Source organism: Squalius cephalus (assembly GCF_949319135.1).
Source record: "Squalius cephalus genome assembly, chromosome: 14".
NCBI lineage: Eukaryota > Metazoa > Chordata > Actinopteri > Cypriniformes > Leuciscidae > Squalius > Squalius cephalus.
The window spans coordinates 13,227,867-13,248,244 of NC_137135.1; the positions used below are offsets into that span (position 1 = coordinate 13,227,867).

Sequence of the window (20,378 nt, forward strand, 5' to 3'; positions counted from 1 at the left end):
AATCGACCATAAACTCGCATTCAGATCTGCCTCTATACCAAAGTGTAAGTTTGCCGATTTTCAACTTGCTTTGTATTGTTACAATGTCGTAGTACATGTAAATGAACAATGCTTACCGTTTCTCTGTGTTTCCTGGACAGAGAAATTCAGGTTTATTTGTCAGCAAAAGTCTGACTCACAGCTTCAGGACTTTCGTGAAAACTACAGATTGTACTTCTGCATTTTTGTATTCCAGCCCAAAGACAAGTCAAATTAACTACAACGCTTTGGATCCTTCACTGGAAACAGAAAATAACTCACTCCCGATAAACGTTTACTCTTTGAATTCTTGCGCCCAGAAACAATACAAGTGGACAAGTTTGCTAAGAAGTATTTCATACTCAAGCAAAGCAGTATTTGACTCTGGTCAAGCCTGTTCAATAAGAACAGACTTTTTGTCAGTGGTTATTTACCCCTTTAAGTTGTTTATAGCCCTATTCGGATGGGATTAGGTTTACAAGGGTAGATGGGGTAATATAATTTTACCACATGACGTCTGTTATATTAATGGCCAATTCACATGGGATAAGAGATAGGAGAAGTGGGAGGTGTAACTCGATTTACACACCGCCGGTGTAGTGCTGAATTTCGACCCCGCCAAATTATTACCCCCCTAGTATTGGTAGGTTTAGGATTAGTTGTGGGGGAGGGGTTAGGATTAGGGGTGGGGTTAGGATTAGCCAATCAGGTACTGACTTCAACGAGGGGGGGGGGGGGGTAATAATTTGGCAGGGGGTCGAAATTCGGCACAACACCGTCACCTTTCTGCCATCATGTGCGTATTACTTTGCTTCCTGATATCATGTGCGCAAACACATATAACCTATATATATATATATATATATATATATATATATATAACAGTTAAATCCATTCGAATGATGTATTAATTCAATTCAGATTGGATAATGTTGGTAATAGGCACTTACCTAACGCTAAAAGATGTCTTGTGCCTCTAACAAGTGCTTTCAACCTTCTTTTGATCTGAATGGTGTGTGGAAAACACTTGAGTTTTGCCACATTGTCCCAGCATCTAGAACGCAACTGAATGGATTTTCAAGCGCCTCCATACTTGAAAAACCCTGGAAAACTATTTTTAAACAGGAAATGACGGAATATTTACGTACATATTTAGTATTACCTGAGGTCATTTTTCCAGACCTTTTTCCAGAAGGTAAAAGTCAGTCTAATCTTTACTGACATTGTCCATAATGATTACTGAGATGGCACATTCGGACGGGACTAAAATCACTGAGAAGCTCTGGTGATAATTACTTTACCCCACCTCTCCATGTTAAACTAATCCCGTCCGAATAGGGCTTAAGTTCGCTGAAAATGCTCCCCTCCACTGCACCATTAAAAAAACATGTACGCATATTCAAGTTTGACGTCAACAAAGGCAAACTACAATGGTCCTTGCATGTCTCTTAACTGTGCCAATTTTGAAAACGCAGAATCGCAATGACCTTGCAAGATACTGAAGAACTACTGTGTGTTTTTTCCAACGCTATCTCATAACCAATTCGTACGAATTCGTACGACTGAGTAGGTGGCTAATTCGTACAAATTTGTATAACCTCACTCGTACGAATTCGTACGTTTTGTCTTAGTGACGGTTAGGTTTAGGGGCGGGTTCAGCGTTCATTCGTTCAAATTCATACGAATTGGGCAACTCGTAAAATATGTACAATTTAGCAAAAATCTTACGAATTGAGTTCGTATGAATTCGTACGAATTAGCCACCTCGTAAAATTCAAACGAACTGCCGCGAGATCGAGTTGTTTTTTTCATATTGTGTGGAAAAGAGCAGCATGAACATCCCGCTGAATTTCTCTTCAGGAAGAAAATCAAACAGATTTGGAATGACATGAGGGTGAGAATTTCTTTTTCATTTTTGGCTGAGCTGTTTCTTCAACACATTAAATAAAATCATCCAACCAGTGCACTAGCTAGCAAATGCCTGTTAGTATGTGTTCAAAAGCGTTGAATTGGGGAATGCTCTTTACACATTGAGGTGGGGGTGGTGATGACTCAGCATTGAAACTGATCCCTGCACATGCTGTTTTCCTTCCAGCAATGTCTCTCAGCAGACCTCCATAATTCCTGCATCCTGTCCTCTGCTTGTTCTGGATTCCGTTTTGGTGAGTTTTGCCATTGAACATAGGAAGAGGCCTTAGAGAGTCCCTGAGCAGTTTAGTCAAACCAAAGAAAACTGAAGAAACCTCAAGCCTGAGAAGAAAGAACAGACACGTAATTCTAAACAAGCAGTGCAGAGCGTTGTAAAGCATTGTAAAGGCTCTGATTCGCTTACAATCATCATTGTTAAATAAGCCCTGTTCATGATGAGCAAACAGCTTTGTAAACATGCATGTGCGATCTGTACGTTTCAGGGTAGCTGAACATTATCTAACCCGAGTGTTCATACTGCATGCCATGCTAGCACTGAATCTGAGCGATACATTTTCATTCAAAACCACAGTTATAGTTTCTATTATTCAATTGTTGGGGTTATACATGTTCGTAATAGTTTTTGAGATTGTTCTGATACTGGTGACACTGAATGCAGATGGGAAATGTGATAATAAAGGGCAATCAAATGGACTGGATCTTGCACGTGTTTTGTGCCACAAGACTGTGTAACATTACAAAGTCAGATTTGGGTGCGTCTGTCATTTGGGAGGCGCGCTTTGTATTTCCGGTGTGTTGTGATGTCCGTTGGCCGTCAGTCTGTCCTGAAAAATGTAGAGGTTGTTGCTGGCAGCGATGGCGATGATGTTTTCTTTGGGATGCCAGGCGGTATGGAGGATTTTCTTCCTGAAGTCCAGACTGTCCACGCTGACGTCCGTGTCTTTCCGTTTCTTCCCCACACACACGCGCCTCGGCTGCAGGACGGCACGCCGCTTACACATCTCACGACTGGCCTCCAGAGTCACGTCTCGCCGGCTCGCCCGGTCAAACATTCGGAAGTAGTTGTTGTAAGCCCCCGTCATTATCACGCTGCGGAGGAAGAGAGGGATTGAGAGGGAACAGGTGCACAGCGAGTGGATCCGCTCGAGTTATATTTCAGAGGTCAAAGGTGAATGTTGTAAAGGTTATGGTTAGGGCCTCACCTGTCCGTTCCATTCCAAGCACATTCAAACTTGTCAAAAATACAATCGCTTTCATACAAAGAGCACAGTTTGGTTCGCAAGTAGTCGTGGACCTAAAAAGACAAGCAAAAAAAAGTTAAGCGCTCATGATAAATGCAGTGAAGTGATATATAACTGGAATGTTGGTTTATACTGTAGGTTAAAAACATAATCTGTTTTTAAATAAAACCATTTAGGCTTTTCTTCAATAGAGAATTAAAAGGATTTTTAAAGGTCTCACCTTTGAGGTGCTTTTTGTCCAACTACATCAAGATGTTTGATGGAGCTGCCCTCTCCCTTTCCTGAATATGATTTATTTAGATCTATTTCTATCATGACAACTCTTTAGCACGGTAGCCTAATGGATATGACAAAGTTAATGTATTTGGTCTTGTTGGAATAGATCTGCTACGCTGCATCTGCAGAGCAAGTACAGATACTTGCTCACAGCAGCGTGTCTGTGTATCTATTAGCAGTAGCATGACATACTGTTGCAGATCTATACAGGTGGAGCTGGGGAAGGTGGAGGGTTTCAGAAGTACTCTGAAAGCACGCTGCAGACTACCACAGCAAACACTGACCAACTATTTCAATGTTGATCAGCAAGCTCATCGGCTGCAGATGTGACAGGAACCAGTACAATCAGCTTGTACTGTGTAGTTAACAGTACAATTGTCAGCAGGTTGCAATAAGGAGTGTGTCTATGTCCGAAATCGCACCCTATACCCTCAAATAGGGCGCTATTTGAGGGTACAGCCATTTGTAGTGGTGTCCAAAACCATAGTGGACGTTATCAAGTGCACTCATTCAATCCCACAATGCACCGCAATAACGATTGTACAACCGTTGTACACTCAACGGCTAGAGAATAGCTATAATGCACTGTGAGACAGAAGATGGCGCCCACAGCTGATTCATCCATTTTTTCCAAACCGCTGGTCCAAAGTGGCTACAGCGTAATATCAAACAGGTATAAATTCATTTTTAATTGATTAAATTGTTTCATTAAGGTTTTACATAGTTTCCATGACATAAATCGTTTCATTACTACTGGAGCTGCCAGTTTGATAAGTTTCAAATGATTATAAACAGCAAACACAAACTATGCAAAGGCGGCAGCCCTCTAGGCGCACTCAGTGTCCGAATTCACTCACTCGTTTTCACTCGGTATTTATCCTTGGTATTTATATTATTAGTCCTCCATGGTAAATTTACTTAATTTTACCGTATTACTTTTTCATTCTGCTTTCTAACGACAAATGTGCATATAGTTATATAATAACTATGTATTAATATTAATATTTTAATAATAATATCATACTTTGAATTCAATTTTATTATATATTTTCAGTGTTCTTTTGAATAAGTTTGGGTAATTTTAAGTGCTTTATTAGTTTTTTTTTATTCAGCTTTAATCTTATTTCAGTTTTAGTCATTTTAGTACTTCAACTTCAACTGAAATTTTATTTTAATCAGTTGCCAAGGCAACATTTTTACTTTTCATTGATTAAAAAGGGTTTTAAGTTTAAGCTTTTCATCTCATTTTTATATTTTCTTTTATTTCAGATTTAATTCATTTAAAGAAAACAATGTTTAATAGTTTTAGTTTCAGTTTCAGCTAAAAACAGTTGATTCATTTTTACAATTACTCTTAATTCTATATTTTCTTAATAATAATATACTCTTAATATAGGGTAGACAATTTAACAAATTAGGGTAAATAATTTTTTCAGATATTTTAATTTCTTTTGGCTATAGTGCAATAACTATAAAAGTCAGTTTAATGTAGAAAACAACATTTTCTCTTTATAATATCACATTTACTATTCCTTTTACATGAAGAAGTTTCTAAATTGAAAACCACTGGTATGGTACTATCATTGTATATGTCCAAAACAATATTTCTATGCTATTTTTTGTGTTAGTGAGACCACTTGCACTGAGAGGCTTCTAGCTAAAACACTGTGTGAGTTTGTGTAGGCTATATGTTTGAGTGAGTGAGTAGGTGAGAGACCTGGTATGTTTCCACAGGTTTATTTTCCATGTTGAGGTCCCATACTTTAGCAGTGAGGTAATCTCTAGTCAGCAGGTAGCGGCCGTTGTGACTGAACTTCACATCTGACACAGAGGAAACAATCTCTGAGAAGAACGAGCGGCGGGCTGGATCCACTGCCTCTTCATACACTGTAATGGAGTGAGCACACAGATATAAAAACACTTCATTTAATACACAGCAGTATGACATTAACAACCATTTGAATGTTTACAAGCATCACCTGACCTTACATTTAATATGGACGATGGCAAATTGAGTTTCAAATCTTCAGGATATCTTAAAGGAGAACTCCGGTCAATTTTAACTTTGAGCTCATTTTTTTGTACAAGATATGAATAAAAATGATATTTATTTAGCCAGCGCTCATACCTGTATTTACATCCTGTTTTCGGTCAAAGTCCATAGTAATCGATTGTCGAGTTCACGCGCATTGGTTTAGTACCTATGATCATGCGCGTGAACTCGACAATCGATTACTATGGACTTTGACCGAAAACAGGATGTAAATACAGGTATGAGCGCTGGCTAAATAAATATCATTTTTATTCATATCTTGCACATCTACTGCAGTCAGATTGACCCGCGTTCACTCCGAAGGAATCACTCACATGACCTGTGCACTTGTAATGACACATCAAGGATGTTAAGAGGCTAAAAGCAGGTTTAAAACAGGTTTAAAAAGAGGATAACTCGGTGTAGGCAACACCGATTTTTGTTGTTGTTCTCTGTACTGACAGCACTCCAAATGTACAAAAAAATGAGCTCAATGTTAAAATTGACAGGAGTTCTCCTTTAAGTTCAATTTAATTTCATCAAAAAAAAAAAAAAAAAACACTTTTAATAGGCTACTATTAGTGGATATGTTCCGCATTAGTGTAAAAGTCTTGGAACAACATTACTGCCAACCACTAAGATTTTAGGTTTAGGCTTAGGACTGAAGGAATTGATGATTTCAGGGGTAGTTACAGGTTATGGTTGAAAGGAATGTTGTTTCAAGACCAACAAAATCAGTACATTCAGGAAAATGTCGTACTTGGCAGTATGATTTTGCATTATATGCATGTGCGTGGCTTACATTTGGCATGCTGGTCGCAGAGCGCTCGAGCTCTCATGTCACAGAGGCGTGTGGTTCCTGTGCTGCTGCTGAAGGCCAGCAGGTGGCAGTGGTGAGGGTGAAACTCTGCCACTGTGATCACCTCACTGAGGTCCTCCATGTTTTCCGGCTTTAAATCTACAATATCTGACAGAAACTCGCTGAGGAACCCTGACAAACTGAGGTTTTATATCATCACTAATTCATAACAACATTTCTAACAGTGACTATTAACAAAAAGTCCAAAACAAAAAGCTTTATTCTGGATTTCTTTAGGGTTGCACCAGCCGTTTGCAGGTTCTTGCTTAAACTGGAACGCACAGAGGCTACGACACGTAACTACTAGCTAGTTTGTAACTAACTCTGTAATTTATCAACTTGCACCATTTGTTCTGTTATGGGTTGGTGGACGGTTGGCAGAGGAACTAGAGATGTGAGGTACAAAACTGTTTAGCCTAGTGTCAAGTGACTCTGTCTCTCTAAATTAGTTATTGAATCATTCACTCAAGTGATTAGTTTAACAATATTGATTTATTCAGGAACGTAATATCACTGCTGTGTGCTGTTTAGAGATGCAAAGGTCGATTCTGTGATACAGTCTTGGATTCAGATTTGTTGGGAATCTTTTTGATTTAAGTGAAGCAAAACTAGGCAAAGTAATCAGCAAATATCTAGTTAAAGATGCTCTAAGCGATGTTGGGTAATGTCACTTCTTGTTGACGTTCGAAGTATTGTCAAACAAAACGGAGGCTAGCTCGACCCTCCCTCCTCCTCATCCCGTCCCCTCCCCCTCCCTTCCCCTCATCCCGTCCCCTCCCCCTCCCCCTCCCTTCCCTTCCCTGCTTCCTGAAACAGTCATGAACCATTTAGAAAAACAAACTGGATTTACACACCTGTCCAGCAAAAACAGAGCCACCTGAATGTCGGATTGAAAGCCCTTCTGCCGGCGGAGTTCTCGCCACCTTTTGAACGCTTTTCCGATGTAAATTCGGGACTCTACGTTCCTTCTCCTTTTCCCTATTCTTTGTTATTTGTTCATCGGAATGTCGTCTCTGTTGGCTATAACATTTTAAGTTCCAAGTTGTTAGGACATCTCTCCTCTAGCTAACTTCCCTCTTCATGCTTCTCTCTCCTCCACTCCCCACACCCCCCTTCATGTGCACGTACACTAACCCCCCAACCAAGTTATTGGCTGGAACACTGTTTGTTTTGTTTCGTGGTCCAGGCTGGGCCAGTTTGTTTTTCTTGCCGTTTGTGGAGCCTGGGCTGTCTACAGAGACCGCGTTTTTTTACAGTGTGTTCAGGGGACAGGCAGCTAGCGGATAGTTAGGAGATGTTTGCTGGATGTGACAAAAAATGTTTTGGCCTAAAAAAGGCATGATATCGCTTAGAGCACCTTTAAGGGACTGAACAGATACATTTACACTAAATATAAAATTTTCACCCCTTTTCCAAAACTCATTTGTTCGAACTTCCCAAGGCTGACGAACTTAGAGTGGTTTACATGTATTTTAAACACTGTTCCTGAATATTATAATCCCAACGTTTATCTGTGTGCTACACATTTTACGGAGAACAGCTTCCAGAGCCACAGCGCAGGCTAAACGCACAAAAGCTTGCATTCCACTCTGAAACATCCGGTGGAATCCGTGGTTGCAGAGTTTGTGAATGAAATCCATTCTGGAAGCTCCTCTTGTTTATTAACATTGTCAGGGTCTGAATCAGGTTTGAAATTGCCGCCATACTTTATATTTACACCTGAACAGATGAAACTCGCGGTTATGGTAAGGGACGTGACATTTCCCTAACACTCGCTTCTCCGCTAAGCGGTGCCAATCACAGCACACTGGGCCAGTTAACCAATCACAGCACATTTAAAAAGGAGGGGTTTCATCTAAACAGAAACTAAACGACGCATTCTGGCCAGATTGGGAAGAGAGGACCTGTAATAATGTAAAATATGTGAAAAATAAAGTTTTTTTTTTTTTTTTTTTTTAACAATCATGTATGAAAGACTTTGTAAAAGGGCATAATAGGAACCTTTAATTTGCAACTCACTCACAGCTGATGCAACTGGCTCCTACTAAAAAGATTGATCACCATGTTGTTTGGTGCACAGCAACATGCTAAAAGCCACTCAAAGCACCTTAGCACCTTTCAAATCTAGTTTTATCCATATCTGTGCAGCTCTCTCTCACAGTAAAATGATGAGGATACTGAAGCTGCGGTCCGTGATGCTGAGATGCCACAGGTTAATTCTCAGGTCATCAGCAGACAGGTACGTCTCACAGTCGCTGTTAACACTGATGGAGTTGATGTGATATGCATGTGCGTTAGCAAAAACACGGCGTGGGGTCGCCTCCACCAGCAGATCCATCGGCCGCAGGACAGGGACCTACACCAGCACAAACTCACATCAGGCAATGAGAAGAAACAGAACAGAAGAAAGGAGAAATAACACACACCTGTAAAGTGGTGACTGTTGAGAGGTCCTTCAGTCTGCCTTCCTCGTCTCTGAGATTATAGCCTTCTGCTCGCTTGTCTCTCTCACTCACCTTCCACAGCTTTACGGTCTTATCTGACAAGAATAACAAAAGGCATGTTATTCTTAATGATTCATCACTGTGTTTTGGCATTGTTTGATATAATGTTATCAAGCGTTTTAGCGGCTACCATTGGTGGAGAGGAGGAAGTGGGCGGGGTTATGTGGAGGCAGCCATCGAATCTTATTGATTTTCTCCTCAATCTCCAAGCTTTTCAGGTAATCAAACTCAGGCTCATGACTCTGAAATGTACTATAAACATTATATTCGCCCTAAAAGAGAGAGGAAACGGGACAAGATAACAAGCCGTTAAAAGGAATTATGAATTAATTGTTTTGCTGTTAATTTTGCTGCTTACTTCCTGTGTTAAGATATCTGAGCAAACGTTATAATAAAAGGTTTAACTAGGTAAATATTATAATATTCAAAATATCATTTATTATAATAATTATAATTTCCATACAAAAATGTCATTTAATTAAAAATAAGTCCCCATGAAATCTAATTTAAAGCTTTGTGGTTTTGTCTGTTAGCTTTTAGGGCATCTGTATGTGAAAAGTTAACCCAAAAAAAGTAAACAAGATATGCATATTTAAAATGTATTGGGCCTCATTCTTAAAACATGAGGGGAATGAATTTTGGCTTAAATCATTCATATAAGCATTCTTACGTAAACTCTCAAATCTGCTAATATACCCCAGATAGCAAATGACATCTGGCCCAGTTGTGGCCCACATCTCCCACATTCTTCTGGCCCACATACTCAACCTGTGTGTGGCTGGCAATAGCATACATATCCGGGCCTCATCTGGGCCAACTGTGGCACATATGGCTTAGTTCTGGCAGCGGCAAAGTAAAAATGGGCCGCATCTGGGCCACACACAGCAAGCCACAACTCACACTAAAACCGGCTTGATGTGTGTGGGCCAGTATGACCTTTACCACTGCCAGAACTGAGCCATATGTGCCATAGTTGGCCAAGAATGTCTCTTCCCACAACATTATAAACACCACCTGCCTTCAACTTACAATTGCAAGGAAATCATTGTGTTACTGTGATGTAAACTAAAACCTATTGACTTTAAAAATGCAACTTGTGCTTCAAAATCTCCCATCCCAACTTCCAGTTTCAATAGGAAGTTTGTCAAAAATGGAAAAGTGTGTTTGTCAGAGATATCACACACCTGTGGTTCTCTCTGAAAGATGACAACCCTCCCACCCTTATCACCCGTGGCCAAGAACTCTCCAGTCTGGTTGAACTCCACCGTAGAGATGACATCCGCTGAAACACAGACACGATTGAAAAATAAAAAAGTTGCATGTGAATCAAAATACTCTTTTGGTTGATCTGAGAAAGGAATAACATATATATATTTTTGTAAAATCCACAGACCTCTATTTATTGTAATGTGCTGTCAGTAAAACTGCAGATCTGCTCAGTCAATATTAGATGTGCCTGAGTCAAACATTTCTTTGCCAAAGTAAACTAATGAAATATTTGTATTTGAATACAGATCCAAAAACAGTTTTAATGCCAAGGTGTGCACATTCACTATGTAAACACCAATACAAAGGTCGAAAAGTGTCTCTGTCTAGTTAAAGTATACTCATCAAAAGTTTGGACACTTTTTGTTATGACTAATTTCCACATTTTAAAATAATGGGGAAGTCATAAAAACTATGAAATGACATGGTAAAATGGAAATATGGAAATTATGTAGTAACCAAAATTATCTTATATTTGAGCTTCTTTGTCGAGATTCCAGCTCTGCACAGCAGGGTTATTATACAAAATCAATGTGTTACGTGAAATAAATGATACAACAATACAATGTTAAAAAAAAACGTACAATTATTTTATTTCAACTGGTTGCCAAAGAAACATTTCTAAAAAAAAAACTAAAACTGAAATAAAAATGAATAATATATATATATATATATATATATATATATATACATACATACATATAAATCTTGGCCAATACAAAGGTTTGACTATAAGACTATATATAGGCCTACATAAACCTAATAAAAAGGAAAAATAACAAAATTCTTAAAACTTTAACTAAAATATGAAAATAATTTAAACTATTAATAAAACTATAATAGTATCTCAGTCATACTAAAATAACACTGATGCATACTCGTTCTCTCAAAAACTTCACAAGGTGCATCCTGGGATGCTTTTAAACAGAACTGAAGTTGTTCCTACGTGTTGACTGTCTGCGTCATATAAAGACATTTATCTATGTCTATAAAACTAATTCAAGTATTTCAGCAAAGCCTTTACAAGAAGCATCAGTGTGTCCAAACTTTTGACTGGTATTGTAGATCCACGAGAGTTTGTGGGGTATGATGGTGTGTGTGTGTGTGTGTGTGTGTGTGTACCCTCAGTGTACTCTGGCTCCAAGGCTGCGAGGTCTGAACAGAGAACCGGGCTCAGCATTCTGGGACGGAACCAAGGGCGGGGCTGCAGCTCTACCAATCCTGCAAAGAGGAGGAGTTTCATGATGAGCATTAAAAAAGCGTGAGTGGAAGGGTTGGAACAAGCTACCGGTGTTTTAATGTCTGCCAGAGAGAGATGTTCCAGAGGCGGATATTCAGTGCAGATCTACACGATGGTTTTGATGTGCTGAAATGGGCCTAGATTTGAGATTAGTTGATGTAATCTTGTTTTGCATCAACATAAACAACAGATTATCAGAGGGGAGGGGGGGGGAGGGTGGCGGAGGGAATCCCAGATCTGCCACACATAAACATCTCCATCTAAAAGCTTTAAATGGCCTCTGAGATGTAGTTTAGGGTGTTTAGGGTGTTTAAAGAGGATCACATGGCTCACTTTTGCTTGTAAACATTCGGACAGCAAAGCAAGCATGAAAATTTAAATGGAAAAACAAGACGTTCATAGAAAAACACTCTTACCTTCTGTCACATCGCTGTGCTAGCAGTCGCGTTCAGATACTGATATATTCATTCAGTTCCATTGCTGAGTCGGTGTGTACAAAAGATGTCTGTGAAGGTGTGTGTGTGTTTGAGGAATGAGCAACACACCATCCATTTTTCATCCATCAGCATCGAGGTCTGCTGCAAAGCGTCATGGGGTAAATGAGGGGTAAGTCCGTGCGAAGAGACTGATGACTCTCTACAGGATGTGAACTCCACGAAAAAATGCTGAAGAAAAACCACAACAAGAATCTCTTGGCTCAGTTGGGATGCATCTACACCCAGAGGACCCTTCTGGTCAATTCATTCCTGTTGGGTTTTCCTGAAATCAGAAGTAAACATATGACAGCTGGATTTATGCGTAGGCATACTGATGTTTGTGCAGAAGAATGAGGGAGGGGTAAACATTCTGCCTATTCTGCTGCATAGACTCCTCCGACGAAGCATACCACAGAGAGGGAGACACAAAGATGCTGAGTGACACGCACTCGTCCAATCAGGCCGCTGGTCAGGGAGTTGTAGCCAATGGGAGAGCAGATCAGCATCACAGAGAGCAGCATCCCCCCACTACAGCATCACACTGATACATCTACAAGAGCGGTTGCCTGGTAACCGCATCTGTCTGTGAGCACAGCGCGAGTCTGGCAGGAAACATGAGGCATTGCAATGGTTACATAAAGATGTGAGAAACCTCTTATCTACCCCCAAAAGATGCATTTTAATAATAATATTTCAAACTACACTGATGCTGCAGAGCAAGTATGGACTTGCTGCTAATACGCAGACGTGCTGCTGTGAGCATGTAAGGCCCTGTTTACACTAAGGTATTAAGAAGCGTTTTGGTCGATCGGATCACAAGTAGACGAGGGAGAAACATTCACGTTCACTCCTGGTGTTTTAATACGTCTCTTTTGTTCACTTTCGACCATTTTTGTCCTGATTTCTTCGAAGGGAGGGTCTATGGGCGGGTAAATGAATGGGCCTTTTCAGATCTTTTGATCTAATGGACGAAAGTGACAAGCTGTTTTCCCCAAAAACTTTTTTGTTGTTGCTTGTTTTCTCAGTGTATTAAGCATTTCAAATCCTGTCCATTATTAATAATGAAGACTATCTTTTGAAGAGTTCTGTCTTTTCGGCTGCAAAGGCCAGAGACATTCAGGTGTTGATGAGAGTGTGATGTTCAGTGTGTGAGAAGATAAAAGTAGACCGAGCTTATTTCACTTCCTGGCCTGCAAAGATAGCAGATATATTTTGTTAACATGCTGCTTTTACAGATTTTGATCTTTTGCAACATCCTGTGATGCTTCATAATGACTAGATGAAATGGTGTGGTGTACCGATGGCATACATATATATTACAATTGATGTGAGAATAAAAGCATGCAGAAAAACATTTGAATATATTTGTTGTGTTGTGCTGTGCTATATTTTTGAGTTTCTGACATGTTCGCTGCGTGAGTTTCCCTTACACTCACTGCCTGGAGGGAGAGAGGGAGGGGTCTGTTTTCACACAGATATAAGCCCTCTGAATGAAAATGAAAATGAACATTGGAATAGCAAAGACAAGAGCAGCACCAACATCAGGTAAAGCATGCAATCTCTCAATTTTATGAATTATTTAGCTCAGAAATGTTTTTTACACACCGCTTAAGGGGCTTTAGAATGATATTTGAGCACTATTCTCAATAGTTGTAAAGGCTGTGTTGGGTTGGCAGAGGAACTAGAGATGTGAGGTACAACACTGTTTAGCCTCTATATTTTATTGAATCATTCACTTTAACAATACTGATTTATTCAGGAACGAAACACCACTGTGTGTTGCTTAGAGGCGTTGTTCTCGATTTGATTCAACAGTTTTCGAAGCAAAATATAGGCAAAGTAATCTGCTGCAAAAAAGTTTAGGGACTGAACAGATACATTTACACTAACTAACTACAAAAAAAAATCCTAATTAATATAACTGTGTGATAGTTGGCTATAAACAAACCTTAAATGCCATGTAGAGACTCAAATCAGTGAATCTTTTAGTAATCTGTTAATTTACAAGAACAAAACGTCTGAATGAACCGATTTACCAGAACTAATACGATTTTCCAAAGTTACAATTGAGAGTGAGGACTGTTTAGGACGAACCGACCCACTATGATGAATCAGACTTTCCATGCTTTGTAAAACAGAATGAAGTTCATTTAGGAAGAACCGATATGCTAGAATGAAGAGAGAGATGAGAAAACTAATACTACAAATGTGACATTAAAACTGTGTTTGTTGTGCTGCGCGCTAATCATTGGAAAAAGTAGCTTGTTATTTGAAGTCTTTGGTTTAATTTCCCTGTCATCCATTTATTTTGCAGAAAGAAATAATCACTCAAAAAGTGAGTCAAATCCGCACAATGTGAATGAATTATGTGCGCTGATCAGCGGAGGTGCCATACACTTCATTGAATCTCATCGTATCTTTCGAGAGCCAAGCAGATTCGTTACAGGTTCGAAATAATGAATAACTTTATAAACTATATGCTAGGGCTCTTTTGCCAGGGCTTATTTTGCCAGACCATTGGTATATTCTGGTAGTGTTGTTTGGGTGGGCCAGCACCAACCTAGACTTGTGGCATTGACCCTGGTTTAACTGTGGGCACTTTTGGCCCTCTGGATTGTAAAAAAAAAAAAACTCAAAACACACTTTTTAAGTTTTCAAGTTTTAATGTAAAATAAGTTCAAATCTGGTAACCCCTGGCTAGGACATAGAAGCATCCAAAGTTAAACATGCAGTTGCTCTATATTCAACTTAATCAACTTGTTGAGCTGTTGTATAAAAGAAGATCTTCAGACCAGCACTCTTTTAACGTGTGAAACTGGTTAAGTAAAGTCTGTCAGTGTGATTGACAGAGTTATGTTGCTCGCCTCAACATTCTTTTGCTCCATAGTGACTCTTTCACATTGTTGGGAAGCAACTCTTCAGGTAAATCTTGATTCCCAGCTGTAGGAATGAAAGCGTGATCTGTGACGTTTGGTTTCCAGGCACTAGCCTTTGACTGATTAGAAAGAGAAGACGTGTAAAGATACTCTCTGTGTGTTGAAAGATGCCAAAACCCACTGATATGATGATGAGCACTGAAGTCTACCAGCAGCAGTATGACGTCTCCCAGTTCCTGAAGATCAAGCCGATGGCTTTGGGGGTAAAACACACTTTTCACATTCTGCTTTGTTTCTGTTACTCTTAGTTCGTATGTTCTTATTTTCCTGTGTTTAGTTTGAGTTTTCTTTGTTGCCCTGGTTCCTGTTGCTAGTTTGTTTCCACACTTGTCATCATCATCTTGTTTAAGTCCTCCTTTAGCTTTGTATTTAATGCCTTCAGTTCTCTGTCAAGTATTGCATTTATGTTTGTTAGTAAAGCTGTTGCGTTTTACCTTCTCCTGTGTTAATCCTTGTTATTTTGGTTAAATAAAGTAAAAGTAAAGTTAAATAAAGTCCTTGCCTCGCCTGTGTTATGAATTAGCAGGTGTTATATCTAATGTTTTTCTATCACAGATATTGGAAATCTTGCTAGCCTTATTAGGACTTGGTTTGACAATCTGGAATAATAGACTTATTCTTCTCTGGCCACCAATTGTTGTAAGTCAATCATTTCAATATCAATACAACATTATGCAATGAACAAATATTGAATTTTGTTCCATTTCTATTCTGCAGTTCATTATAATCGGAGCTCTAACAGTCTCGGCTGCACACACACGTAAACCGCGTCTGGTAAGTGTCAACTTTACTGCCTTGAGAAGAAGCAAAACTTTTTAATAAATTGCCATATTGGGAATTGTATTTATTTATTGTTGTCTTGTAGATAAAATACTCCCAAATACTCAGCTATGTGAATTTCGCAGTTGCTGCTTTCTCCCTACGCTCTCACTTTTATATCACTTGGGTAAGTGGTTTCATTCAGTATGTGTAGGTGTGTCTAAATTAAAATGATTTCCAAACTTAGATGAAAGTGCTTATATATTGTGACTCTGATATAGTCTACAACAGTGTAACATAGCAGTAAACTAATCCACCCTTTGTACTGTTTGGATATGACAACCGGTTTTTGATTCATACTGTACTCATATTTTAGCTTATAATCACTGTATCTTTCTTATTCAATCAGGGTGTGTCCTGCTTTCTCCTAATGGCATGTGATATTCTGATCTCTATCTTCTCTCTTGCTGTTGCCGCAACCTTCTGTCCCTGTTGTTGCAAACCAAAGGTAAATATCATCAAGAGCTTAAAACGTTAATCTTGAGGAAAAACCGAATACGATGAAATAGATGTGTAATAAATGTGATGTTGGTTCTCTCTCAGTCAAGATCTGTCACGGTCAGTTATATGAATACAGATTTGCCGGTCAACCATATTGTGGTAATGGGCCAGCCAGACTCTTCTGCAATGGGACAGCCTGTTAGTTCAGTCCTGTACATGATGCCAACATCAGATGGCCAAGTCTCACCTACACTTCTGCCAATGTGGGGTCCATTTTCCAATGCACCTCCACCAAACTACAGTCAAGTACCAACTACACCTCCACCAACCTACGACCAAGTCTCAGCCGCACTTCTACTGAACAACAGTCCAGTCCCAAGGGCACCTCCACCAGCATACGAGGTAATTATGAGCATTTTTGAGTAAAGGCCCGTTCACACCAAGAATGATAACTATATGAGTGTCCACACCAACACACAATAAGCACGCTGCGGGTTTGTCGTCTGCCGCTTCAAATGCTCTAGCTCTTTAAAGCAGGGTGGATTCTGATTGGTTGTCAATGTTTTTATCGTTCATCAGCTGGAAAAAAAAGTTCTGAAAGTGATTCCAACAATGTCTTTTCTCTGTGCCGTTATAGCACATTCTTTAATACTTAGAACGATAACTTTATTGTTATTGTTATCGTCCTTGGTCTGAATGGGCCTTTAATGTAGATAATCAGAAAATGAATTTATAATGGATTATACACATTAAAATCATATGAATAAACTTCACCTTTAATCATATTTGCTTGCAACTCTATTGTAATTGCTGTACTGCACGGTTTTGATACAGTGTGTTTTACAATTACAGTATGAAGATTTACAGGCCAGAAGATGAACTCTGAAATTTGATGTTTACACTATTTATGGCATTGAAATTTGGTGAATGGAAAACCGAAGTTTGTAAATCATTTGTAAATAATTGTAATATTACAATGTAAATAAATTATTTATGAAAAACAAAACTGTGAATGCATGCTTTAACTGCATTTTGTCATACAAAAATGATCAGTAATGAAACCAAAAGTCATTGATAAAAAAAAAACGAAAATATGTCACACACACACACATACCTCATAAATGACACATGGATGAGTAACATGCATGAGTCTTGTGCTTTCATTATGTTTAGATATTTTTATTATTTTAACATATGTACATAGACAAATTAAAAAATCAGTTTATGTGCAGTTTTCTTTTTTTAAATGTCAACAAACCCTCAGTCGCGTGTGAGAACAGACTGTGAGTTAAAAGCCTATCAAACAGTGTTCAGTGTGTACTTTAGAGAAAAGACAAACATTCAAGTCTGTATCACTCAAGCAAATGGTTGGAACAATCAAGGTACACATGGATTATTTATTAATTTCTAGAATTATCTTAAGAACAGACTAACAGGATTCACATTTTATATTTTAATTTGTTTCCCGTGTCCTGCGTTTTAAAATTTGCTTCCTCCTGTTGACGCCTACAGGAGAAAAGTGTAATGTTCAGAGAAAAAACAGCACTGGATATTCACATTATACATTATTTCGATAGTCCACTGTAAACATTCTACTAACTATAAGTAAACTACATGCCAACTAATTCTACTAACCCGAACCTAACAGTCATCGTAGTTGCAAAGTTACTTACACAACTTTAGTTTAGTTAGTAGAATGTTTAAAGTGGATTATGGAAATAAAGAGTAACCCAGATAATAAAGGCAGTAAAAATGGTCACAGAACTACATTATAGATTAGATGATTATCTGGCTGTGTAAGACAGCCATTCACGCTAACTCATTCCAAACGTTGTCCTTACAACTGTATGTTTTATGAATGCATTTGTGGAACTGGATATTCAGATCTTGTCTTTCCTTTTAATAAACTATCAACCAAAGCCTAACCAATTTAAATAAACAAGGACTTCTTTATTGTACAGTATATAAGCTTGTTTCTGCCATCGTGTGACTTTTTTTTCCTTGCAATTGTGAGATTTCAGATTTTTTTCCTCAAAACTGCGAGTTTATATCAATTGTGAGAAATAAAGTCTGAATTGTGAGATATAAACATGCAATTGCAAGAATTGCGAGCATTTACTTTTTTTATTTACGTGTCGGAAACGAGTTTGCATATCATTGTGAGGACTAACAAATGTAGGCTAACTAATAAAACTCAAAATTTACATGTGCATACATCAGTGAAAGTGTAAGAGAAGCCACTTAGGGTGAAATTTTGCAAAACATGTTTTCTTTCCTGATTTTAACAATCAGCTTAATGATTATTTGACAGTTTTTTTTGGGTGTTGTATAATATTATACCTTTGATCCAAAGGCTGATATGAGTCTATTCGCCCTTGACCTGCCCATCAGAGGCTTTTGCTTTGTCTCTCGGCACTCTACCCATGTTGTAAAACTCTGTGTTAGGTCTCATGTCAGTCAGATGGGCCATGCGGTTGGACAGGGCGAAGAAGGCAGCAATGGCAGAAATGTCCCAAATATCCTCTCGGTCAAAACCGTGAGCCTCCAGGGTGCTGAAATGTTCTTCAGTTATTGTTTCACTCCTGCAGACGGTCAGAGCGAAGTCCAGCATGGCTTTCTCACGGGCGGTCAGATCGGCAACCCTGTAATTAACTGCAACCTGTGGGTCAAGACCAGTAACATCACATTCATCATCATTTCATATTACTTGGAAAACGGACACTGAGAGGTGTTGGGCAGTTTTACATGGTTTTGTTCAAAGTTTAGGTACCTGATCAGCCAGCATGGGTTTTTTGGAATAGATGCGGTGCAATGCACTGTGGGATATCACACAATACAAGCAGTGATTGTGAGCACTGGTCGCAACAACGATCAGCTCCCGATCCGCTTTCGACAGACCACCTGTTACAAAAGTACAACACATCCTGATTTTTTACTGTGCCTGTGACAAATGTTTTATCATACAATTATTCCATGTGGTTTCCAGTTATATTGATGAAAGAACTACCAAAATCTTTTAAAAACGTTTTTTTAGATGGATGATACATGACAACTTTCCAGAATTAATTTCCTATATGTAACACTAATTACTCAATCTTGCGGTGGTTGAAACCTATTTTTTTTTTTTTTTTAAATGTATATAGATGTGGATTAATTAAATAAAAAAGGAGCTACTTGCTACTATGAAGCATCATTAATAATAGGTCGTACCACTTTCCTTGTTCATGAGGGCATTATAATAAGAGAAGAAAGCCCGAAATTCATCAGGACGATGGGCAAGAACCTTGAAGACATTGGGCAAAAATCCTCCCTGTAGATGAACACAAGAAACACAAAATGCATCATATTTTGTGCTTCATGGGGAGCAATATGGGTTTGGAATGGCATTATGGCGAGTCAATGATGATGAACTCTCCCTTTAGACGTGAATGTGATGCCAAACCTTCTGTTCAACCTCCTCCATCAGTTCCACAATATCAAATGGCAGGTTCTTCTTGTTTGGCACTGGATAGCGACTGATGTCCTCTGAACTGCTGTGTCGTGTGTGAGGAGCTGCTATTTTCACACAAACTCTGCTTGCTGGGAAAACTGTGCACTGCAAAGGACATGGCTTGGTTAATATAGTTGCATCCATTAATTCATACTAATAAACAACTTGAAGAAGTCATTTTTCAAGCTCAGCGATTACAGAGTGATAAATGTGTTTATGATTACAAGCAATTACAGAAAGACATACAGGTGCAGGTATGTTTCGCGTACAATTATTGAAGCTTTAAAACAATATATGGTTATGTCACAGTTCAGAAAACTCATTCATTTATAAAAAAAAAACCTTACCATTATCCCAAAATTTGAGCGGTGAATAAGCTTAAAAGCGCCTCGTAACGACATTGTTAAACTTTATCATGCAATGGTGCTCTCTGTGTTTATTTTGGGGAAAGACAGTCACGTGTTCTAATGGGCAGCCAATCAGCGAGTCTTGTTCTGACACGCCTCATTGCCGATCGACCAATGAAAACATTCTATGGACTTCCATTTTTACTTCCTGCTTCACGTAAGGAAATGAAGCAAAGCATAATAATGACCGAGTTCATAAAACAATTTCAAAGTAAAAGTGCATTTGTGTGCGCGTGAAGAGCAACAGAGTTATTATGATTATTAAATTAGAATGATAGTGTGATCCAGGCTCTATCATTTATGTGAATTTTCCGCCACTACCAACTAATTCTCCAACTACCACTGAAGTCCTGATAACATGTTCTGTGATCATTTATAAAGATGATCGTCAGTGTTTGATTAGCTAGTGATAAAAGTCGAAATCCTGTCAAACAGTTGCATAGG

The 20,378-nt window shown here is 38.8% G+C and overlaps 3 protein-coding genes across 7 annotated transcripts; 1 reads left to right on the top strand and 2 right to left on the bottom strand.

Moving 5' to 3' along the window:
* Nucleotides 1-1,753: 1,753 nt before the first annotated feature.
* ppp2r2cb (protein phosphatase 2, regulatory subunit B, gamma b) lies at nt 1,754-12,296 on the bottom strand. Its single transcript, XM_079892366.1, has 10 exons — nt 11,782-12,296; nt 11,248-11,346; nt 10,044-10,141; nt 8,990-9,131; nt 8,782-8,894; nt 8,534-8,711; nt 6,299-6,463; nt 5,182-5,351; nt 3,150-3,241; nt 1,754-3,036 (listed from the first exon to the last, which is right to left on the bottom strand). The coding sequence occupies exons 2-10, from the start codon at nt 11,303-11,305 to the stop codon at nt 2,709-2,711; spliced, it is 1,344 nt and encodes a 447-aa protein (XP_079748492.1). The 5' UTR covers nt 11,306-11,346; nt 11,782-12,296; the 3' UTR covers nt 1,754-2,708.
* On the top strand, nt 11,372-17,129 carry LOC307171010 (uncharacterized protein). 4 transcript variants are annotated; one of them, XM_079892369.1, is made up of 10 exons: nt 11,372-11,386; nt 13,238-13,386; nt 14,156-14,287; nt 14,823-14,980; nt 15,333-15,416; nt 15,495-15,551; nt 15,643-15,723; nt 15,946-16,044; nt 16,140-16,439; nt 16,890-17,129. In XM_079892369.1, the coding sequence occupies exons 4-10, from the start codon at nt 14,885-14,887 to the stop codon at nt 16,914-16,916; spliced, it is 744 nt and encodes a 247-aa protein (XP_079748495.1). In that variant the 5' UTR covers nt 11,372-11,386; nt 13,238-13,386; nt 14,156-14,287; nt 14,823-14,884; the 3' UTR covers nt 16,917-17,129. The 4 variants fall into 4 exon arrangements, with proteins under 4 accessions (XP_079748495.1, XP_079748498.1, XP_079748496.1 ...); XM_079892372.1 differs by lacking the exon at nt 14,156-14,287 and having other exon boundaries at nt 14,885-14,980; XM_079892370.1 differs by lacking the exon at nt 11,372-11,386 and having other exon boundaries at nt 13,102-13,386; nt 14,885-14,980.
* A 68-nt stretch (nt 17,130-17,197) lies between these two features.
* Nucleotides 17,198-20,017, bottom strand: LOC307170942 (uncharacterized protein). 2 transcript variants are annotated; one of them, XM_079892264.1, is made up of 6 exons: nt 19,875-20,017; nt 19,480-19,632; nt 19,248-19,347; nt 18,808-18,938; nt 18,378-18,696; nt 17,199-17,543 (listed from the first exon to the last, which is right to left on the bottom strand). In XM_079892264.1, exons 1-5 carry the CDS (start codon nt 19,926-19,928, stop codon nt 18,403-18,405), a joined length of 732 nt encoding a protein of 243 aa, XP_079748390.1. In that variant the 5' UTR covers nt 19,929-20,017; the 3' UTR covers nt 17,199-17,543; nt 18,378-18,402. The 2 variants fall into 2 exon arrangements, with proteins under 2 accessions (XP_079748389.1, XP_079748390.1); XM_079892263.1 differs by having other exon boundaries at nt 17,198-18,696; nt 19,875-20,015.
* Between the last annotated feature and the right edge of the window lie 361 nt (nt 20,018-20,378).